The sequence below is a fragment of the Pezoporus wallicus genome, unplaced genomic scaffold (assembly GCF_028554395.1).
Source record: "Pezoporus wallicus isolate ANWC-B61680 ecotype Strahan unplaced genomic scaffold, APGP_CSIRO_Pwel_v1 contig_5767, whole genome shotgun sequence".
NCBI classification, from domain to species: domain Eukaryota; kingdom Metazoa; phylum Chordata; class Aves; order Psittaciformes; family Psittacidae; genus Pezoporus; species Pezoporus wallicus.
In genome coordinates, this window is record NW_026640599.1 from 4715677 (window position 1) to 4734623 (window position 18947).

General features: G+C 41.8%; 1 protein-coding gene across 7 annotated transcripts in view; it reads left to right on the top strand.

Annotated features, from left to right (window-relative positions):
- FRMPD4 (FERM and PDZ domain containing 4) overlaps window positions 1–18947 on the top strand; it is a 306521-nt gene that overhangs the window by 275543 nt on the left and 12031 nt on the right. For all 7 annotated transcript variants that reach the window (XM_057419691.1, XM_057419685.1, XM_057419686.1 and 4 more), the window contains 6 exons: window positions 2053–2157; window positions 3380–3487; window positions 6603–6734; window positions 15776–15895; window positions 16558–16694; window positions 17878–18004. In XM_057419691.1, coding sequence (XP_057275674.1) covers window positions 2053–2157; window positions 3380–3487; window positions 6603–6734; window positions 15776–15895; window positions 16558–16694; window positions 17878–18004 — 729 coding nt within the window. The remainder of the gene's footprint in view (window positions 1–2052; window positions 2158–3379; window positions 3488–6602; window positions 6735–15775; window positions 15896–16557; window positions 16695–17877; window positions 18005–18947) is intronic.

Genomic DNA, 18947 nt, shown 5'->3' on the forward strand with positions numbered 1-18947 from the left:
GAAAGGCACCCTTTTCCCCTTTCTCCTTGCAAGGCAGAGGCAGTAGCCTACTGCTGTAGCTGTGCTGCCCTGTGGCAGTGGGAATCAACAAATTGCAAGATCACATTATTTGCATGACATATAGACTATCCCACTTACTTACACACAGCAGAAAGGGACTATGTAGGGAGGGATATTAGAAAAGGCATTTGTAGAACTGTCATATTAATCATACTAGTATGGTATACTGTGCCTTTCTAGGCATTCATCTTTAGAGTACAATATGTAAGCATGCTTCTTCAGTGTTTCCATGTTGTTCCTTCTTGCTGAAGAAGCATTTTGGGTCCCCAATACTGAGACATCAACTTTACTTCTTTTTTTTTATCATTCTTTCTTTCTTTTCGGTGTTTCTTTCAAATCTGCTTTTTTCAGCACTGGCTTTGGAAGCTGAGCTTCGTTTGATCTTGGTATTGAATTTTCTGTCATTTACTGTTCCTGATTAAAAAGATGTATGGTCATAGCTCCTAGAGAAGAGGTAGGAAAGAATGTACTGTAAAAGTGAAGAAGCATTTATTTTTATTTCTTGGTTCTATTTTGTGCTCCAGGAATTATTAGATGGCTCTGATATTTCCTGGGAGAATGTGGCATCTTTCATTCCCTGTTCACTGGTTGATACCAAGCCTATGGTAACAGTTACCATGTTTTTGATGTAATAATAAATCAGTGGCATACAGAAATAAGCTAGAGACTTCTTCCTGCTAGTTACTAGAAAAAGGCTTCTTCATCACAAAAAAAAAAAAAAAGAAATAACCTTTAAGGCAGTTTCAGTAATGACAAGAGCACGTGGCTTTGGACTACTCCATCACTCCTGCAGGTTGTTAGTTGAGTCAAAATTTGAGTGATGGTGACAAGGGTTTCTGTGTTTACAAGCTGTCATGCTGCACTGCTAATAGGAAATTATTCCTGGATCATCATAACTGATGTCTACACTTATTTCTCAGTGGCAAACCAGCATGCATTAGTCTTTTCAGTATCCAAAACTGGTAAACCACTTCTCGGGAGCTAGAATATGATTCTGAAGATCTTAAGTCGCATTATACCAAAACAATGGACCAAAACGTGGCCCAAAGAAGCCCACTGATTTTCAGCCACAGCCAGAATTTCTTCCATTGCTCATTATCCTGGTTATGGAGTTAGGCAATGCCAGAAGCACTGTGTTTGTAACTGACTTGAAAATAAAACTGCCTTGCTTCTGCTAATGAAAATGGAAATCCCACTGATGATGAATATTGAATTTGTTACTAAAAAGAGGTTGTTAGTCAAACTCCTCAAATAGAGAGAGAAATTTTTTTCCAAGGGCTTAACACTTGATCACAGGTGAGTCCATTGAATAATGTAGTAGGCAAAAGTCAGTTGGGTCCCAGAAGAAAACTAGGAACATTTATAGACTTCTAATTCATGAAGTCCCACAACGTGTCTAATCTATTGAAGGCAAGCCTTGCAGAGGGTGTATGAAGGGGGTATGTTCAGCGGAAACTTGCTGGCATGGTGCACATGCCTTTTGGTGCTTCTAACCTGTGGTTTGAAACGAGTTAAAATAGTGAGAATGCCACTGCATTTGGAGAACTCTCAGACACTTCTTTGGCAAAAGCTGTGTGTGTGTCTATATCCAGTGGATCATGGATTATGCAAAAATTATCCATTCAGTGTTTGAAGGGTCACTGGCTGGTCACTGGTCGTTGTCTGTTCATGCAAATAGTTTGGTTAACAGCAGTCATTGGGGAAGCACTGCAAGGACTTTGTATGTACAGTGAGAGCCCTTCTCATCACTCCAGTCTGACAGTGGGGTAACTTTCAGTATGTGCAGTATGCATCAGTGATTCCTTATATGTATATACATATGTATTGTCTCAGGAAGCATTATGGTTTGACTGTATTTCCATTCTTCAGTATGCGGTGCTGCTGTGTACATGGAGCTGCCAGTGTGTGAGAAAGAGGGGAATAACTGAAAAAGGAAAGAAAGGTTTGAACTTGAAAGTATGTGATATGTTTTGTCATCATTTTTCCTTCCAGTCTCCTAAATCAGCTTTTATTAGTGCTGCAAAAAAGGCAAGATTGAAGTCCAATCCTGTCAAAGTGCGCTTCTCAGAAGAAGTAATTATCAATGGCCAGGTGTCGGTGAGTATTCCAGTATTTAAACTGAGGAAGGACTGAGCATTTCATCCAAAGGTACACCTCAAGACTGTAAAGCGAGGGAATTACATGGTAGGACCAGTGGCTGTAGGCCTGCAAAGGGAAGGAGTTCTCTGTTTCAGAAGTTTCCATAAGATGTGTTTTTAAAGTCCACTGAGCCCATAATATTGTGAAAAAAAAATTGTCCCTTCTTAATATAAAATTAAAATGCTAGTGAATGTATTTTGTGGTGATAGCACATGTATGTCTGTCTTTATAGTCTTGGTAACACTTGTTTGGGTTTGGTTTTTTTGTTTTTTTTGAGAGTAATTTTGTAGTGGGAATACCCATAAACTCAAAAGAAGTAGCATGTCAGGAAAACAGACTAACATTACCTTACAGACCTCTTTAAAATTTGGTTTTATCTATTTGAACTTGCTGTTTTCAGCCCTCAGGCAAGCTCAGCCTTCCTCTGAGAGGCACTGAACTCCTGGCTCATTTTCATAATTTGACAGAACACCGTTCCACACCAATGTCTTTATCCAACTCTCTTCAAAACATAAATTGATACTGCGTTTTGTTAAAAGCAATAAAGCAATTTCTGCTTTCAAAACAAAACAAAACAAAACAAACCCAACCCAAAAAAAACCAACAAAGAAAACAAGCAAGAAAGCTTTATTTTCCTTCCCTTTACTGATTTATTTTACTATCCTTGTTATGAATTGTCACAATTAAGTACAATGTTATATATTACTCTTCTTAAATGATGACAGAAATTAGCATTTAATATCCAGCTGTAAAGAGAATGTAAAATATCTTGATTGTAATTCTTAATAATGGATCTGCAGTTCCTGTTTTCTAGATTGATGACACTGAATTGCTCACAATATTCAGAGAAGCAGTAATCTGTTTTTCTGTTTTATTTTAAATGCTTTAGAGGTAGCATTTATTGTCAATGAGCTAGAACTTAGGGAAAGAAAATAATCAAAACCAGACATAAGATGCATGTGAATAGCTATATTTTTTTCCTGCAAAGAGACCTATAGAGTACAGCTGTAATGAGCATAGGTAGACACTTGCAGGGCAGTGCTAACTCTGTTTTCATTTTTAGCCAACAAACACCTTTTCAATTGTTACCTATCTACCTGAATTATGTCATTTTTTATAGAACAACATTTAGATTTCCCTTGTTACGTGTTGTAATCTGATTCACTGATTTGCTTGGCAGGAAACAGTTAAGGACAATTCACTTCTTTTCATGCCAAATGTTCTGAAGGTATACCTTGAAAATGGACAAACCAAATCTTTCCGTTTTGACTGCAGCACTTCCATAAAGGTAGGCTACATATACCTTGGTGTGCAATGACAAGAATACCAGTTAACTGTTCTCAAGACCTTCAGTAATTATAATTTACTTGGAATGCTTTAAGAACAACATTATTAGTGTGTTCATGGGGCTGGACTCATAGTTCAGAAATAATGAGGGTTTGGTCCATTTCTCTGCTCTAAAAACACATTGTATTGTCAAAGAAGAAGTAGAAGTGATCATTTGAATGTGCCTGGAATGCAGTTAAAATTGTGTGGTTCTATTGTTTTGATATGCTGCCAAGTACTAGCATGATTTGTCAGCAAAATTCAGGAACTAAGAAGATTAAGATGTTGGTTGCTAATTGAATATCATCTGGCTTGTCATCCAGTGAACTCGGGATGGGGTATTACAGGGTTATGCTGGTGATAAATTGCTAGTCTCAGTGTAATGCCCTCTGTGCTTTCCATAGCACATTTCACATACAAATATAAAGAGGCTAAGGCCTGGCACACAACTGAGGCTGCTAGGGAGTGTCTGTGGTGCTATTCCTTGTAGTTTCCTAAACTAGAGACTTTATGGTGCCTGTATGTGCCTTGGAGCATTAACCAGCACAAGTAGTGCTGTTGGGCATGCTGCTAGTCTCTCAAGCATTTTTGTTTGGGTGAGCTATTTTTAACAAAGATTGGTTATCAAATCTAGTTCACTGCCCAGTAGCATGCATGCTTGGGACACTGAGACAAGAGAGATGCATGGGTGTGAATGATCAGTGAAGGCTAAGGATGCAATTTTGAGCTGGACTGCCAGCTTTTGCTCTTTTTAGGGGATTGTAAAGCTATAAATATTTGAATAAAGGCTGATTTTGTGCTCACTGTGGTTCAGCAGTATGCTCAATTGGTTAGACTAGCAAGCAGAGTGATTTAGTACGTTAAACAAGAGGAAATTTATTTCAGTCTCAAGGCAGAACAGATATTGAAGTTATATTTAAAAATGGGGTGCAATATCTGTTTATAATTCATATATATGGCTTAGGCATAAATAGAGTGCAGGCAATGGATACAGGCTTCCATTCTACAGCCATGGGATACTGAATTCCTGAAGTCCATTTGATGATTTGGCTGGGTGAAAAAACAGGAGACATTATTCATGTGGGTAGTGTGGTCTCCACACCCTTCTGAGGCCAATAAGCTCACTTTCCACTATTTTCCTTAATGAGCATAAAACCAACCAACCTATCCCAGGACACTTTGCCTCTAAAGGGCAGTCATTGGCCATTACATTACCTTAGTTTTCAGTAGTTCTCTCATGGGTTTGTTAGGTACTATAAGACCATATATCTTTGAAGTCATTTGTACAGATGCCCATGTGGGCTTAGCAACCTAGGTGTACTGATGTTGTAAGCCTGCTTTGACCTTAGTCACTCTGACTATTTGTAGGATTAACTTTTTTTGCTTCACTCTGACTATTTGTAGGATTAACTTTTTTTGCTTCTAATTCAGGCAGTTAAATATCCTGTAGCCTGCCCAGCTGTATATTACACATTCTTGCATGTTTGTCTGGGTATATTCCTCACTGTGGATGGGCAGGTGTGGGAAGGTGTGGTTTTCTTAAACTGAGGTGAAGTAGAAGTGCCGCAGTTGAGTCAAGGCAAATGCAGATTTTTTTCCATCCCTACCAGTCCCGCAACTCACCACTTAACAACAAGGGTGCAACCAGTGCCTTACCTGCAGTCCTTGCTTTCCTTATTGCTGAGACCTAGCACCAGGGCTGAGTTATTGAACAAGAGTATAGGCTAGCAAAAAACATGGCAGCTAACCAAAAACGGTGCCATCACTGGCCCCTCTTAAAAACTTACATGTAATATTATGCCTCTTCATGTTACTGTTATGCCTCTTGTCTTTGAGCATAGAGCATAAATAAAAGTAGATTTAATGTATGAACATTACATTCACCATTAGTCAGAATACTGTAATATTAACCTCCATTATTCAGAGTGGTTTCTTGAAATACATTAGTCTTAAGTTCTTTACGTTGTACAGAGTTGTTCCCATCCTCCTCCATATATCTTTCATCCTTCCACCAATCTGGTATTGGTTTTCCATAAGCAAACTGTAATTGATCAATCAATCTTCCTAAATTATGCTAAAACTCTTGGATTACTGTTAGTTATGATCTCTTAGTAAGTCCTATCCATCTGGGTACTTATGTATACCTAGAAATCTTTTGGATGGGTAGAAATGCTTCAATCTTTTCACCAGCATAATGTGAAGCTATTTTTAACCGATGGGTTATTATATATTTCATTTTCCTGCTACATTCACTGAACCAAAAGATACTTTGCCAGACTATATTGTCTCTGCATATATTTAATTTACAAAACTTTCTATGAAAGTAGCATGGGGAATGGTTGGGTGGTTTTGTGAGACAGTTTGTTTAGCTGTTATTTTAGAAACAATTGTTCTTAAATTTTCAGTTATTATTAAACATAATCCAATGTGAAAAAAAAGTAATTAAAAGTCTCTGAAAATGGGGTTTATACTATAAATTAACATGGTCCCTGAATTTAGAGGTTTTGTTCTGCACAGTCATCATTGCCATTGACTTTTCTGTCAACATTTAAAATGCAAGAAGTGGACTTCAAGAAAAACCCTTGCCATAGAACAAATAAAGGACATTCTGAGTTGTTTTTATTTTTTGTTGGACATACACATTTTGTTTGTGCTGCTTGGTAGCCCTGCCCCAACTGAAGGTGAAGAGATAAGCGGCAAGACTGTCTCTCCTTTGCTGATGGAAAGGTTTTATTGCCAAGGAGACAGAGGGATATGATTTAAAGCTACACAAGTATAATTTGCATGTTAAACTGCACAGGAAGTTGTCCATACACAGCACCTCCATGTATATACTTCTCATGTGCATACCTTATACCATCTCAGGGGTGTTTGAAGATAAAGTCACTGATTTTTCACTGGGTGAATGTGTGTGATGTCCTGTGTATTTGTGCAGAGCATACAAAACGCAGCCGTCTTCCCCTTTAACTTCTGGGCTTCCACTCTGTGCTGGGTACATGCAGTGTGCATGGCGGTAAAGAACTGGGTCACAAGCACTGCATGAATTTAAGCACATTTATAAATCTTTTGTTAATTAGGATGTCATCTTAACACTCCAAGAAAAGCTTTCCATCAAATGTATTGAACATTTTTCCCTGATGCTGGAGCAGAGGATTGAAGGATCTGGGACGAAACTCCTTTTGCTACATGAACAGGAGACTCTAACTCAGGTTTGTGTAATAACATGTGAAAGCAGATATTAATGAAATGGGTTGATCAGTATATTATCCATCTTTTTCATTACTCAAGTGAGTTAACTGGAAGATTTATGGTTTGATGCAGTCTACCAAATAAGAATGGTATTCAGATGTAGTTGTAAGAATCAGGTTCTCACAGAAAACAATTATTTTTCTATTATATAGGCATCATATTTCATTGCTTCATTTGGCCATTAAAAAGTTTATAAAAGATCAGAGTGAAAGCTATTAAAAAGTTATCAAGCCTTTCTCATTCATATTGTATGTGGCCCAGCTAGTAAACATTCTCAACAGTTAGAAAACCCATTACAACAACTCTTGAGAACCACAGTCTGCCCAAATTCCTTTAAAAACTTATTTTCATCTTTGCTTCCTATCTAATTATGTAGATGTGTATCTGGGTGTCGTGGTTTAAACCCAGTCAGGTAACTTGTTCACTCACTCCCAGTGAGTGGTGCCGAGCTGACAACAATCAAGGTCCGTGTTCGTCTCCCCCCCCCCTCCCTGCACCGGGGCTCTCCCCTTCCCCGCTCCCAGAGGAACGGGGAGGAGGATCGAGAGAGTGCAACTCCTACGGGTTGAGACAAGAACAGTCCAGCAACAAATCACCACCGCTACTATCAGCTAAAACAATGATAAGGGAAAATAACAAGGGAAGAGAATACGATACCACCGGCCAAGAAAAAGAGTTCCACCCGGAAGCCCCTGTCCTTCAGGGTAACTCCCAGTTACCCCCCAACCCGGGCATGACGTGCTGTGGTATGGAATACCTCCCCGGCTAGCCCGGGTCAGGCGCCCCGCCTCTGCTTCCTCACAGCCTCCCCTCTTCCCTGGCAGAGCATGAGCCTCACAGAGTCCTTGGTCAGGGTAAACATCACTTAGCAACAACCGACAACATCGGCTTCACCAACGCTGTTCTCAAAACTAGAAGTCAAAACACAGCACTGCACCAGTTAACACAAAGGAAAAAACATGATTGCTACTGCTGAACCCAGGACATTATCCACCCCTTATTCCATACCATTCACGTCGTGCTCAGATCCCACATTTTCAATACACCATCGCTCTCCCACATATATACATCCATATACATACAGACCAAGAGGAAAAAAAATCATTTTCTTAGTGCATGGACCAATCCCTATAATGCTGCCGAGTCCATCCGGTCCATGATGTTCCAAGTTCATTCTCTGTTGGGATGATGGCTGGAGGGAAGTCAGGGCCAGTCGCTGGTGACCTGGAGACATCTAGTTGATGGGCTATAAAAGCATTACACAGCAGGCAACAGCATACAATTGAGTTCACTGGCTGTTTTCCCCTAAAATCAAATCCCCTTGAGGTATACATCGGACTTCCCCATCTTCCCGCATTACCCACCAAGTATATCCAGGTCCCTGAGCAAAAGCAATCCCACGAGTGGGTTTGCCTTTACCTGAAGCAGGAATAACCCAGACTGTCTTCCCCAGCAAATTCTTCATATGCACCACGGGAACTTTGTCCCCCTCTACAATATGTAAAAGTTCTGACTGGGCTGGGCCAGCCCTGTTGGCAGATCCTCTGGTGTTGACCAACCAGGTGGCCTTTGGTAAATGTGTATCCCAATGCTTGAAAGTTCCCCCACCCATCGCTCTCAGTGTAGTTTTTAACAGCCCATTGTACCGTTCGATTTTCCCAGAGGCTGGTGCATGGTAGGGGATGTGATATACCCACTCAATGCCATGCTCTTTGGCCCAAATATCTATAAGGTTATTCCGGAAATGAGTCCCATTGTCTGACTCAATTCTCTCTGGGGTGCCGTGTCGCCACAAAATCTGTTTCTCAAGGCCCAGGATGGTGTTCCGGGCAGTGGCATGGGGCACAGCGTATGTTTCCAGCCACCCGGTGGTTGCTTCCACCATGGTAAGCACATGGCGCTTGCCTTGGCGGGTTGGTGGCAGTGTGATATAGTCAATCTGCCAGGCCTCCCCATATTTATACTTCAACCATCGTCCTCCATACCAAAGAGGCTTTAACCGCTTGGCTTGTTTAATTGCAGCACATGTTTCACACTCATGAATAACCTGGGCAATAGTGTCCATTGTTAAGTCCACCCCTCGGTCACGGGCCCATCTATATGTTGCATCTCTGCCCTGATGGCCTGAAGTGTCATGGGCCCACCGGGCCAAAAATAATTCACCTTTATGTTGCCAATCTAAGTCCATCTGAGCCACTTCAATCTTAGCCGCTTTATCCACTTGTTGGTTGTTCTGGTGTTCCTCAGTGGCCCGACTCTTGGGTACATGGGCATCTACATGACGTACCTTCACCACCAGGTTCTGCACCCGGGCAGCAATATCTTTCCACAGTGCAGCAGCCCAGATGGGTTTACCTCTGCGTTGCCAGTTGCTCTGCTTCCATTGCTTCAACCACCCCCACAGGGCATTTGCCACCATCCATGAGTCAGTATAGAGATAAAGTACTGGCCACTTTTCTCATTCAGCAATGTCCAGGGCCAGCTGGATGGCTTTCACCTCGGCAAATTGACTCGATTCACCCTCTCCTTCAGCAGTTTCTGCAACTTGTCGTCCAGGACTCCATACAGCTGCCTTCCATCTCCGATGCTTTCCCACAATACGGCAAGAGCCATCAGTAAACAAGGCATACTGCTTTTCACTTTCTGACAGTTTATTATATGGTGGGGCCTCTTCAGCACGCACCACCTCCTCCTCTGGTGACATTCCGAAATCTTTGCCCTCTGGCCAGTCCATGATGACTTCTAGAATGCCTGGACGACTGGGATTTCCTATTCGAGTTCGTTGTGTAATTAGTGCAGCCCATTTACTCCATGTAGCATCAGTTGCATGATGTGTAGAGGAGACCCTGCCTTTGAACATCCAGCCCAGCACGGGCAGCCGGGGTGCCAGGAGGAGCTGTGCTTCAGTGCCAATCACTTCCGAAGCAGCTCGAACCCCTTCATAGGCTGCCAGTATCTCTTTCTCAGTTGGGGTATAGCTGGCCTCAGATCCTTTGTATCCCCGACTCCAAAAGCCGAGGGGTCGACCTCGAGTCTCCCCTGGAGCTTTCTGCCAGAGGCTCCAGGTAGGACCGTTCTCCCCAGCTGCAGTGTACAGCACATTTTTTACATCTGGCCCGGTCCGGACAGGTCCAAGGGCTACTGCATGAACTATCTCGCGTTTAATTTGCTCAAAGGCTTGTTGCTGCTCAGGGCCCCATTTAAAATCATTCTTCTTCCAGGTCACATGATAGAGAGGGCTTACAATCGAACTGTAATTTGGGATGTGCATTCTCCAGAACCCCACTGCACCCAAGAAAGCTTGCGTTTCTTTCTTATTAGTTGGTGGAGACATTGCTGTTATCTTGTTGATCACATCTGTGGGGATCTGTCTACGTCCATCTTGCCATTTTATTCCCAAAAATTGAATCTCCTGTGCAGGTCCCTTGACCTTACTCCGTTTTATGGCAAAACCGGCTTTCAGCAGGATTTGGATTATTTTCCTCCCTTTCTCAAAGACTTCTTCCGCTGTATCGCCCCACACAATAATGTCATCAATGTATTGCAGGTGTTCTGGAGCTTGCCCCTGTTCCAGTGCAGTCTGGATCAGTCCATGGCAAATGGTAGGGCTGTGTTTCCACCCCTGGGGCAGTCGGTTCCAAGTGAACTGGACACCCCTCCAAGTAAAAGCAAACTGTGGCCTGCACTCTGCTGCCAAAGGAATGGAGAAAAATGCATTGGCAATATCAATCGTGGCATACCACTTGGCTGCTTTTGACTCTAGTTCATACTGAAGTTCTAGCATGTCCGGTACGGCAGCACTCAATGGTGGTGTGACTTCATTCAGGCCACGATAGTCTACTGTTAGTCTCCATTCTCCATTAGACTTTCGCACTGGCCATATGGGGCTATTGAAGGGTGAGCGGGTCCTGCTGATCACCCCCTGACTCTCCAGTCTACGGATCAGCTGATGGATGGGAATCAGGGAGTCTCGGTTGGTGCGATATTGCCGCCGGTGCACTGTTGTGGTCGCAATTGGCACTTGTTGTTCTTCAACTTTCAGCAACCCCACAGCAGAGGGATCTTCTGAGAGACCAGGCAAGGTGGACAGCTGCTCAATTTCCTCAGTCTCCAAAGCAGCAATACCAAAAGCCCACCGGTACCCTTTTGGGTCTTTGAAGTACCCTCTCTTGAGGTAGTCTATGCCGAGGATGCATGGAGCCTCTGGACCAGTCACAATAGGGTGCTTTTGCCACTCCCTCCCAGTCAGGCTGATTTCAGCCTCCAGCACAGTCAACTCTTGGGATCCTCCTGTTACTCCAGAAATATAGATGGGTTCCACCCCTTGACAGCTTGATGGCATCAGGGTGCACTGTGCACCGGTATCTACTAGAGCCTTATACTTCTGTGGGACTGATGTGCCAGGCCATCTGATCCACACAGTCCAGTAAATCCGATTGTCCCCTACCTCCACCTGGCTGGAGGCAGGGCCCCTCTAATGGTCGTCACAGCATTGGACACTTAAGTCGTGTTGAAAGGGATTATTCTTCGTTATCACAGGAGCTGGAGTAAAATCAGCTCTTCCACTCCATCTGGGAAACTGCTCACCAGAGACTGAAGCCGTAGCTCTCATGGGACGATCAGTCTTGGCCCTTGCTCCCCTCTTCAGTTCACTCACCCGTTCCTCCAAAGCTGAAGTAGGTTTTCCATCCCACTTTGTCATGTCTTCTCCGTGATCCAGCAGGTAAAACCATAGGGTACCCCGTGGCGTATACCTTCTGTATCTCCTCTCTTGAACAATAGGACGTCTTTTGTTAATAGCTGAGACGTGTGTTGGTACACGTGAGGAGCTGGATAAATCAGATACATCGTCCCTCAATTTGTCGAGGTCCTGGGACAGTTTTTTCACAGCTGAGATGATGGAAGGAGTGAGATTGTCTTCGAACTCTCGGAGTTTATGAACCATTTCATCCACTGTTAGTGGTACTATGTCATTCCAGGTCACTGTTGCCAATGAATGGGCATATGATGACGGTGCATTCCGTGTAAGTTTTCGCCACATGGGTCGTGTACATTCAACTTCATCTGGATCTATAGGTGTATCCCCGTTATTCGGCTTGATGTGATAGATCATCTCTACGATGGCCGATTCCCTCAGAGACTGGATGCCTTTGTCTATAGTAGTCCACTTGGCCGAACGACTCGTAACATCGTCCTTGTACGGAAACCTTTCTTTCACAGCTGCCAAGAGCCTCCTCCAAAGGCTGAGGGACTTTTTCTCTCTTGCAATTGCTTTGTCAATTCCCCCTTCTCTAGCAAGTGATCCCAGCTGCTTGGCTTCTGTACCTTCTAGTTCGTGACCATCGGCCCCATTGTCCCAGCATCGGAGTAACCAGGTGATGATGTGCTCCCCTGGTTGACGGGTAAAATCTTTTCGCATATTCCGCAGCTCGGTTGAGGTCCGAGGTCGAGAAGTTACCTCTTCTTCTTCTTCTTCGTCATGTGAGGATGACTCCTGATCAGATTCTGGACCGGGTGGTGAATTCATTGGTTCTTCATCTCGCTTCACCCTTTTTGCCTCCTTTTTGCTTGTTCTCTTGCGTACAGGGGCAACTGATATTGGTACGAATTGGTCCTCTGGTTTGGCTGCAGTGATTATCACTGTGGTTTGAGTGGCGACTGTACTTGTTGCTGGGGGTGGTGTAGCTACCGTGCTTGGAGCTGGGGTAACCGCGCTGTCTGTTGCAGTTGAAGTTTGAGCAGCTGCTGTACTTGCCACTGGGGTAGCTGCGCAGTTCATTGCAGCCAAAGTTTGAGTAGCGACTGTCACTTTGCCCTCAAATCCGCCGACATTCTTTTCCTTTTGAAGGTGCTGGATAGTGTTGAACAAGGCCCTGTAAGCATAGGCCAAGCCCCAGCACGTTGCCGTGATTTGTCCATCTCTGGTATGGCCAGAATGACCACACACCTCATTTAAGTGTTTTACTAATTCTTCTGGATTTTGCAGTTGTTCGGTAGTGAAATTCCAAAATACTGGAGGGGCCCACTGACCTAGATACTTGCCCATACTATCCCACACACCCTGCCACTCATGGCTGTCCAGCCTCTGGGAAAATCTCTCGGTCCTCCTACATCGTCGTTTGACCCCAGACAAGACCCAAACCTGAATCTGCTTAACTCTTGAAATCAATAGTGGGCAAAACACACTCTGTATGCGTGTTAGCATGGTGATTCCCATCACCATCAGCAAACAAGTCTCAAGAGCATTAAAAGGCCATTTAAAAAATTCAAAACTCTCAAATGTAAATGGTCTGGGGGGACGACTAGGAGGGTAAAAGGATGTCTCCTTCACAGGTTGAGCACCTGAGAAGGAGAAAAAAGATGTGTAATTGCTAAGCACCTCCATCATATACCTCCCAAAGTATAAAGGTGGTGACCACACTGGGAACATAAACCAGATCAGTTTCATGATCAACGATTCTATTGTATTACAAGTCATTACCATAAAGTACAATGGGATAAAAACCTTAGCCCAAGCCCCACACTTGAAAAACACTAATACAGCCAATACCGGATGGACGTAAGATATGGTATACTGAAACTGTGAGATCAAGAGGAAAAACCTTGAGAGCCAATAAATCAGCATTGTGACGAGTGACTATCAATCCAGTCAGATCTGTTCTTATCTCAACCCCTCGATGCCCCACGTTGGGCGCCAAAAAGAACTGTCGTGGTTTAAACCCAGTCAGGTAACTTGTTCACTCACTCCCAGTGAGTGGTGCCGAGCTGACAACAATCAAGGTCCGTGTTCGTCTCCCCCCCCCCTCCCTGCACCGGGGCTCTCCCCTTCCCCGCTCCCAGAGGAACGGGGAGGAGGATCGAGAGAGTGCAACTCCTACGGGTTGAGACAAGAACAGTCCAGCAACAAATCACCACCGCTACTATCAGCTAAAACAATGATAAGGGAAAATAACAAGGGAAGAGAATACGATACCACCGGCCAAGAAAACGAGTTCCACCCGGAAGCCCCTGTCCTTCCGGGTAACTCCCAGTTACCCCCCACCCCGGGCATGACGTGCTGTGGTATGGAATACCTCCCCGGCTAGCCCGGGTCAGGCGCCCCGCCTCTGCTTCCTCACAGCCTCCCCTCTTCCCTGGCAGAGCATGAGCCTCACAGAGTCCTTGGTCAGGGTAAACATCACTTAGCAACAACCGACAACATCGGCTTCACCAACGCTGTTCTCAAAACTAGAAGTCAAAACACAGCACTGCACCAGTTAACACAAAGGAAAAAACATGATTGCTACTGCTGAACCCAGGACACTGGGTGATAATACTTCTGTGTATCAGGGATGTATCTTGATGTGTATCAGGGTGTAATACTCCTGATTGAGCCAAGTTTGGCTTGTTTATACAGTGATACAATATGTCACTTCAGTGATGATGAATTTTGACCCACAAAATGCTGGTGTGACTTTCTTTCCTCTTCCTTAGATCAGGGAGGGTGACTAGAGGTAAAGTTGCTTCAAGGTTCCCAGCAGAGGACCCTGATTTTAGCTGCATTGCGTTTTGCCAAACTGTTTAGCCTAATTTTTTCCATGATATTTCTATGTTTCAGTAGAACATTAGTATTTTTAAAATTTCACCTAAATTTGGAAAAAAAAAAAAAGAGAGAAATGGATTCTTAGATGGGGAAAAAAAATTTAGTATAAACAACAGGATTCCCTTGATCATATAATAAGTCTGTGTAGTAGTATGAAGGAGCTTAGTTTACCAGCTGTCAGTCTTTCTAGCATTTTCTAACTTTTAAGCACTTGACTTTGCCATATTAACAAACATTCTTTTCTTGTGGATATACCTAGTGATAATATCCAGAGTACTCAGTACTAGCTCCCCTGGCCCAGCTGTCTCTCTTTGAAGTAATTGGTAAAATTCTCATTGAAATCAGAAGGATCAGAATAAACCAACACAGTGAGCTTTTGGAAATCCCATCTGGAGCTTTTATTTATACATACAGAGTATGCCTAGATACTTAGAAATAAGGTCAGAGACAATGTGAGATAAATGTACTTTTAAAAATTGTTAAGGTAAGACAGAGACTTCATTGGAGATTTTTAAAAGTAAAATTCTATCAATTAAATATGTTGATTATAAAGTACGCTAACTCTTGAATGGCATTAGCCTAATTAAATAAACTACATTAATTCTGAGGGTGTCTTCTTCAAGGTTCCTCTAAAATCATCGGTACTTTCATTTTCCATTATAATATTGCTGCTGACCATGACTTACAATGGTGCTACTGGATTGTTACCCTTTCATCTGACTATTCATTAGCTGTGTAGCGATCCCCTGTTAACATACCCAGATTACCGTTTTAAATACTTGACAAAGTTTTGCTGACCATCAGGCAAAGCAGTCTTTTTAAACTTTTAATGTATTGGGAGAGATTTGTCTTGGTCAGAAGTCATGGGGAGGATCTCTTAATCCAGAACAACCCAGAAAAAAGACCTGAAGACCTGATTTCTCTCAAATTCCCTGGTGGATTAAAACAAGAGAGAGAAAGTGAGAATAATAACTGCCAAGCTGTGCTTCACCTGTATTATCAGTCAGTCTGAGAAGTAAAATGTGACCTCTCCCTAGAAATTTTCTAGCCCTTCTTATTTATGGGTATTTTGGTCCTGCTGAAGCACAGCTCAGTTTGTGTTTCACTTGGTTGATTTTCATTAAGGTCTGTTTTCTCTGGCCTTTCACTCTGGTTTTGAATGAGTGAATTGTGTTGCTTTGAGGATGAGTTGTATTGGGCAGTCATGCCTATGTGACTCTAAAAGTTTTTCTGTAAGATTACATATATGATGTCCTTATGTAAAGAAGTTAATAAGGAGCCTGTGGCAAAGCTCTTTGTTGGGTAGAATTATTTTTCTTGCTACCTCATAGCTCTGGAGCAGGGTCACATTACCTGAGACTACTGACTGTGTTGCTCAGTCAGGGTTGCCAAGCTCTAATGATTATTGCACTGTCCTAGGTGACCCAGAGGCCAAGCTCACATAAGATGAGATGTCTTTTCAGGATTAGTTTTGTCCCAAAGGACCCCATTGATCTTTTAAGAAGAGATCCAGTTGCTTTTGAATATCTCTATGTACAGGTAAGTGAAAGCATGGCCATTGTTAGTCTAAAGGTGAATAAAAAGATAGTTACAATCAGTGTATATATAGATTTATATCTTCACATAGAAAAGTGTGGCTGGAGTAAATCCTGGGTTTTATTTCCACTGCATAAAGCCAGTGAATGCAGTTGGGGAATGTGCAAACCTTTATCATCTGCAAAGTCCTTTTTCTTCATAAGTCCTTCCAAATAGTAATGCTTTGATACCTTTCCAAAATATATTTGGCTTAGAAAAGAGTGAGGCTGAACTAATTGCTAATACTTATTTCTGGTACTGTAATATCAGACAGAAATGATGTCTGAAAAGGAACTTCCAGTAAAATGGATGAGAAAACTGATGAACAAGCAATGTGGTTCTCCTGGGTATCTCACCAGGTAGAATCCTGAACTCAGATACACTGATACCCTCCCAGCCCTCTTTCTGAAAGAGGATTACTGTTCTCCCCAGGAAGGATGAAGAGAGCTTAAACCAAAATGCTCATGCCTTCTGCTCCTTGGCAGGAGTATCTGTTCTTCAGAAGTGCCCATATCCTGAGAGCAACAGTTACCTTCAGGATGGTCCTGCTTCTGAGTTTGGGGCTACTCTCCATGCAATGTTAAAGATTTTTTAAGTTGATGCTCCCTCTACTGGTTCTTTGGCAGAGCTGTAACGACGTGGTTCAGGAAAGATTTGGACCAGAACTGAAATACGACATTGCCCTGAGGCTGGCTGCATTACAAATGTATATTGCAACTGTGACCACCAAGCAAACTCAGAAAATCTCTCTCAAATATATAGAGTAAGTTGAGAATGCAGTGTGTTCTTTGACAGTGAAATATTAGGAGTAGCTCGTATCCTTTAAGGTTGTTTCTTTAATAAGTCTATATGCATTCACCAATTTTAGGTTCAATCTTAATTGCTGTAATTGATTCAGGTGTGTTAAGAGATGTGTGGATCTTTTGGTCCATTTATCTTTTGGTCACCTGTTTATAGCCTGTAAATGTAAATAAGATTAGCTCATTTGCTTTCAATGATTTAATGATCAAATCTAAGTTTATGTGGTCTGAATCCATTTTATAGTAAGATTTGTATGATTTCTTGGTTCAGGTGACTGTAGGGTCTTAGATTCCATTTATAAGATTTCTTAAATATGGAAGTATATGGAAGGTAGGCACCTGTTTCATGTTAGACAAAATGTATATGTCATTACAAAGTAAAGCAAATTTCCAAAAAACAACTGTGTGCACATCTGCTTGGATTAAAAATTAAAAAAAAACCCCACAAATCAAAAAACAACGAAAGAAACAAACTCCAACCCCCTAAACTTTTATTTTTGTTACTTGGTTTGCTTGCATAATCGGAGCAAATGTTGCACACTCAATCTTGTAAAGTTTATCCACCTTACTGAAAAGCATGGTATATTGTACACTATGAATGAATCAGCAGAAATAATTACTTACAGGTAAAGAGTCTTCTATCGCAAGGGTGCCTCAAGCAGAAAAGAAAATTTGGTAAAATGGGAGGGACTGGTTGTTTTTGAGGAGAAAAATCTTCACAAACTAAGTGACAAAGACAATGTTTGGCTTATTTGCATGTTTAAAAAAAAGCCTAGAAAATAAAATTAAAACTGACATTATGTTGTTGAAACTTCTGTGATTCTAATTCAGTGATGGTACTTACTTGAGTAATTAAGTGGTGTTTAAAACAGCATAGAATTTAAACATAAAAACTTAAAAGCTTCTTCTCTGAATGGCACAAGGGAAGAAATGGAATGGACAGAAGAGTTTATACATAATTTTTAAATATTTTTCATATGTAATACATAGTTTGAATATAGAAAATAATGTGTTCTTACTAAACTGGACTTGATTAACTCTACTTCTGTTTTCAGGTGTGTTCATTCACTTGGCATCATAGTCACCAGTCTTTAGACAAATAATCATCACAGGAATGTGAAATTAAATATATGCCTTTTATTGCAGAAAAGAATGGGGATTAGAGACTTTTCTTCCATCTGCTGTGCTGCAAAGCATGAAAGAAAAGAACATAAAGAAAGCACTTTCACACCTTGTCAAAGCAAATCAAAACCTAGTTCCTCCGGGTAAAAAGGTATTAAATTTGCATCTTAATGGAGAATATGTTTTAAAGAACAGAAAGGGTGGCGTGTATGGGAAACATTTAAAATGAATCCTTCGAAGAAACACCTAGCCATTATATTTTCAGAGGTTTAACTTTTTGTTCTCAGTACAACATGTCCAAGAACAATTAAAAATAATTAATTATACCCTAACTAAACTATCTTCTTATCTTGAGAATGCCAGAAAACCAGTTATTAATACTTCATGTATGCAAAGGATACATATTAATTTATTTAGTGTTTCCTATTAATGGCAGACTCGTTAGGAAAGTTATTCCTCTCTCTCTGATGCTCTCATGTGAACCACATTAACCTATGGGCCTGACAAAAATACTGATTTTCAAGGTTGTTTTCCATAATGCTGTAGATACAGACTTTTCGCTGGCCAAGATCTGACTGGATAGATGATGGTCCTTACAGTAACTGACCGTCCTTGCTGTTGTAAAATGCTTTTCTTAGCATTAAGCTTTCACTTCAGCTGGAAAAAACGTGGAGAAGACAATGTCTCTGAGAAATGCTTTTTTTACATGCATACAGCTGAGGCTGGTTTTAGACACCATAATGAGATTTCTGTATTCAAGTAATTTAGTCTCTATGTAGTCAATTGGGAGAAACAGGCACTTATAGGGAGTCATTCATCCCATCCCACATTAGGAACCAAAAATAGGTCAAATGGCTTGTGTCCTAGAAATGCCGATTTCTCTCCATGGACTACAAAAAGAACCTGAGAGTGACTAATTGAGGCATAAAATGCTTCATGACACTTTGTTTCTGAGCAGATAAAACTCAAAAACCTGGTGGCTGAGCTAAGGTTCACTGTGATCAGCAGAAATCCTGCTTGGAGGTTTCGGATCACATCATGACTCTTAATGTAATTTTATGTGTTTGACCTGCAATGGTCAAGAAGAAAGGCCA